The 5,155-nt window shown below is 37.9% G+C and overlaps 1 protein-coding gene across 1 annotated transcript in view; it reads left to right on the top strand.

Annotated features, from left to right (window-relative positions):
* LOC135475854 (glycine cleavage system H protein-like) overlaps positions 1–3,806 on the top strand; it is a 9,366-nt gene extending 5,560 nt beyond the window's left edge. The window contains 3 exon segments of the mRNA XM_064755799.1: positions 844–894; positions 897–974; positions 3,080–3,806. Of these exon segments, the coding sequence (XP_064611869.1) occupies positions 844–894; positions 897–974; positions 3,080–3,168 (218 nt within the window). The 3' untranslated portion in view covers positions 3,169–3,806.
* The last annotated feature ends 1,349 nt before the right edge of the window (positions 3,807–5,155 follow it).

Here is a 5,155-nt window from a genome sequence, read left to right on the forward strand (position 1 = left end):
AGGAACATGGCTTCTGTACTGTTTTAGTGAAGTGTTTTGTCATCGTGTTGTTATTCCCATTTTATCAAGTAAGACGAGGGGCCTCCATGGCTCAGTTGGTTAGCGCACTAGTGCAGCGTAATGACCCAGAAGCCTCTCACCAATGCGGTCGATGTGAGTTCAAGTCCAGCTCATGCTGGCTTCCTCTCCGGCTGTACGTGGGAAGGTCTGCCAGCAACCTGCGGATGGTAGTGGGTTAGAGACCGGTTTCCTCTCGCCATAATGCTTGCTGCCGTCGTATAAGTGAAATATTCTTGAGTACGGCATTAAACACCAATCAAAATAAGTAAATAAATGAAGTAAGGTGATGTTTTAATTAGCGATGATTGAGATTATACCAGGCACAGATATACAGATTTGTTGATGTGTAGGGTTACATTTATTGTGCTCAAGGTCAGGCGTACATCTTGAAGGATGATGTAGACTTCTTTGTTCATCAACCTGTAAACTAGCCAGTTAACTTTTTTGCACTGACAACTCTTCATGACAAATTATACCTTGGGTTTCTCATAACTTATGTTTACAAATAAATAAGCCATACATTTGCGCACAGCACTGAATCTACTGAAGGTAAGAGTAAGTGAATCATGCAACACGTCTAAACATTGAATTAGAAAAGAATTAAAAGTTCATCTCATAGAAATTCTTGTACTCATCAGCATTTTCTTAATATATATGAAGTATTATTTATACTCTGATGCGTAATATTGCATGGGTTATAAGGGGTTTTAAAAATTTACTGAAAATTTACAGACTGATTCAATGGTGGTCTGATTTGGAGTTACCTCCCTTGAAATGTTGCAGAGGTTGCTGCCGAGTTGGAGAGTGTAAAGGCAGCAGCAGAGGTTTATGCCCCGAGTCTGGCACCATAACGGAGATTAACAGCACATTATCAGATGTGCCCAATAAAATAAACTCCTCACCGCTTGAAGAAGGTGAGCTATAGATTTGATAAACCAGTTTGTAATTTAATATGACAGTCATGTTTTGCCGAAAGTTTTTCTTTCGTTATACATGGGAGGCATAATACACGTTATTCATGTTAATCTATCCTTACCTTAATTGTTTATCTAATTTTAAAAGCCAAGTGTTCACTCTATTTTCAGTATTTTTTATTTATTTATTTGATTGTTGTTTTACACCATATTCAAGAATATTTCATTTATATGCCTGTGGCCAGCATTATAGTGGAGGAAACCAGGCAGAGCCCGAGAAAAACCCAGGACCATCCGCAGGTTGCTGGCAGACCTTATGGCCGGAGACAAAATTTTTTTTTTTTTTTGGAATTATTTATTCTCTGTCAGAATATAACATTTTCAGTCAATACATTTTTGTCAGAAAGTGGTAGTTTTAGTCAAATTTTTTTTTGGGTCAAAGTATCAAAGTGTTTTTTGTTACCTTGAGATTTTTATCTTGAAGGATTAGTGTTCAGTTTCTTTTTTTTATTCATAATAAGCTACTTCTGTATATAGTTTTAAATTGAGTGTAAAAAATGTTAAAAAAGGTTTCATTAATCTGAGTAAAAATCTGGCATTAAAATCACTAGATAATGAGACTGGTTTTATGCATTTTTTCCACCAACACTCGGCAGTTTTGGCCGAATGAGGTCATACAAGTCCAACCTTAACGAGCTGTCTGAGTCAGCATTTAGTTCATTGTTAAAAAATTCTACAACAGTGACAACCGTATCAAATTTCTCCATGAAATGCTTTGGTGCTGTGCATACATTTGTAAGGTCATCGAAGAGCACTGGAGTTGGTTTTTTTTCCAAGTTTCCAGACGATTTGGCCCTCAGGAAAGCATGGGTGTACAGCACAAGAAGGAAGGATTTTTGTACACACAAAAGCTGAAAGCTGCAACAGGAACACAGCTGAATTTCCACTACCGACACCTGCACACAGTATTCTTATAACATACTATTAACTGAACTGAAAACTGAGAGATAGTAAATCAGTGTACACTCTAACGCTGACCTTCATATCCTACATGTATCTATATTACACACGACTCTACTCGGAATGCTGACAATAGCACGTACTTGTAGTTGTCATCGCATATAGGTATGAATTGAGAATCCCTCGGACAATAGAATCATATTTACTGTGAAGCAGACAAAGGGAAAGAATAGCACATAAATATTAAATCTTAAAATAAACACACAATCGAAATGTATAGTGTACCACAGGGTAAAGCTATAGCTTACTAGTCTGCATTGCCAGTGCAGTTGGAAATGCCTAGAGATGTCAGTGTCATAAAATGGAACTTCAACATTTTCCACGATGAGTTCAGATTGATACGACAATATATTTGCTTCTGTGTAATTAGATTCCATCTCAAAAATCACATCTGGGGGCCTCTGTGACCGAGGGGATTAGCACTCCAGCAGGGCGCAATGACCGTACAATGAGGTGCGCCTCTCACCAGTAGGGTTGTTGTCCAGCTCTTGCTGGCTTTCTCTCCGGCCATAAGTGGGAAGTTCTGCCAGCAACCTGTAGATGGGTGTGGGTTTCCCCCGGGGTCTGCCCGATTTCCTTTCACCATAATGCTGGCCACGTCATATAAGTGAAATATTCCTGAGTACAGCATTAAACAACAGTCAAACAAATAAATAGATAAAATCACATCGTTTTCATGCGAATTTCCAGGTCATTTAGACCTGCTAGACTAGAGTTGGCCATTTATGACGTCACCCGCTGAGCCGAGACAAACGGCCGGCTGGAGATCGGCTAGGGCAGTAAATCTGTTTTTTTTTGGTCATGTTTCTGAGAAACTCTTCTGATGATATACTATATAAACGGGTTATAATCTTTATAATTAGGGTCAGTAGCTAAATCTGAACACTAATCCTTTAACATGAACTGAAAACAACTACATAGTGCTTATAGGCTGCAAAACTTGAAAGTCAGTTAAGTTTATTTGCACAAAGGAGAGTGAAATCAACAATGACCCATCTGTGTAAGGTTTAAATAACTGGTGAACTAAACTATGACATTTATCTTCTCCCACCATAATCTGTTCTGTTGACTTTCTGCTTCTCTAGGTTGGTTATTCAAACTGGAGTTGTCTTCTCCTGAAGGAATTAAGGATCTGATGGACGAGGAATCTTATAAAGAGTTCACAGAGCAATAATCTGGTGGAACAGAGAGGAGCCCTTGTATGCACTACAAGAATATGGCTTGACTTGAATGCGCACATTTCAAGATACGACATTACGACAACTGAGTGACATCCCTTTGTGACATTACGTCCCTGTATAGCATTGTAGGATCGGGTGGCAAATTTTTACACAGGTTATTTTGTGTATAGAGTAAAGAAAACTAATTGAACAGGATTAGATTAATCTTATAAACTAGGGTGGGTTTTGGTTGTCAAATAAATATAACACTGGCTTCCTCTCTGGACGTAGGTGGGAAGGTCTGTCGGCAACCTGCGGATGGTCGTGGGTTTCCACGGTTTCCTCCCACCATAATGCTGGCCGCCGTCGTATAAGTGAAATATTCTTAAGTATGGCATGAAACACCAATCAAATAAATAAATAAACAAATATTGCAACAATAATGATGTTCTATCTGTAGTTTTATCAAAACACTAATACTGCCATTTTTAAGGGGACACAAAGACAAGAATCACAAGATTTGAGACAGTGTTGTTAAGTGCCAGTATCATTTTGCACTGGGATGTCAGTCTGTGGTCTTAATGATGTACTGTAATGTACTAGATATTAGCTCTTAATGAAAAGTGTTAAGAAGGGCATTGGAAGTCTGACGTGTGGGTAGGGTGGGGGGGGGGGGGGTGAGACTTTTAGGTGAAGGGAAGGAAGGTGAAATCATTTATTGTATTATATTCAAAACCTATATGTGCCATATTATAATAGTATCACTGTTAAAGACGTTTCAAGTATTGTTATGCCATAAGAGTATTATAGGAAAAAGAGATATTCTTTGTATAAATAGGAAAAGGTTGTACAGGACAGTTCAAGTTAGTATAAACTACTTTGCCAAAATGCATCATTGGAAAACTGGTAGAAAGTCATTGGTGTTAATCCAAAAGTGATTTCCAAATCAAGACATCCACACTGTCTTAAGTAAGACTGGAATTCGTGACTGAAAATCATATCTTGACACAATTTGAACTTAAGAATACCATTTGATACTTTTTGTTAGCATATTACCCAAGGCAGCCTTATTCTAGTCACATTGGATAGTTTGTTATTCTGCGTCCATAGTAAGTGATAACATTTAATTAGCTGTGTTTAGATGAGATTGGTATCATGTTGTAAACCAGTGCCTTTAACATCTCATGGTCAGCTCTTGTATCAAAAGTACATGTAATGACAATGAGGTTGCTTTAACACAGTAGAAATTTGTTAGCAAAGAAAGATGGCCACATTTCATAACGGTATGAGAATGTCAGCAGTTTGTGATTGTACATAGTCTCAGTTCTAGTCGTAGATTTCCAAGGTCTCAACATTTTATACCTCCTATTATTCAGTGAAGTCATTAGGTGAAAATAAAGCCCCCATTTCCTGGGCATAATTTGTGTGTCATCATCTGTCCTAAGACAAATCAGTGGTTCTCTGAGACTGTAAAGGGCATTGAAAACTAATGACATGACCTGAAGTTCATTGGATCTGTTTTACCCAACAAAATCTCAGTGATTTTATTTATATCATTTAAACAGCAGTTGCATGTATTTAGCCAGCTGTAAGTTAGTGGAGAATGACTGTAATCTAGGGTTTTTGTAGCTGGAGTTAGTTATAAGAGGTGTTCTTTTGCCAGAATTTACCATACACATTTGTGCAGCAGTTGCATGTATTTAGCCAGCTGTAAGTTAGTGGAGAATGACTGTAATCTAGAGTTTTTGTAGCTGGAGTTAGTTATAAGAGGTGTTCTTTTGCCAGAATTTGCCCTACACATTTGTGCAGCAGTTGCATGTATTTAGCCAGCTGTAAGTTAGTGGAGAATGACTGTAATCTAGAGTTTTTGTAGCTGGAGTTAGTTATAAGAGATGTTCTTGTGCCAGAATTTGCCATACACATTTGTGATATCTTCGTCATTTCGACACTCCACAGTCACTCTTTAGGATAACAGTAATTATCAGTATAGAGATGATCTCA

This window comes from Liolophura sinensis, chromosome 9 (assembly GCF_032854445.1).
Source record: "Liolophura sinensis isolate JHLJ2023 chromosome 9, CUHK_Ljap_v2, whole genome shotgun sequence".
Classification (NCBI taxonomy): Eukaryota; Metazoa; Mollusca; class Polyplacophora; order Chitonida; family Chitonidae; genus Liolophura; species Liolophura sinensis.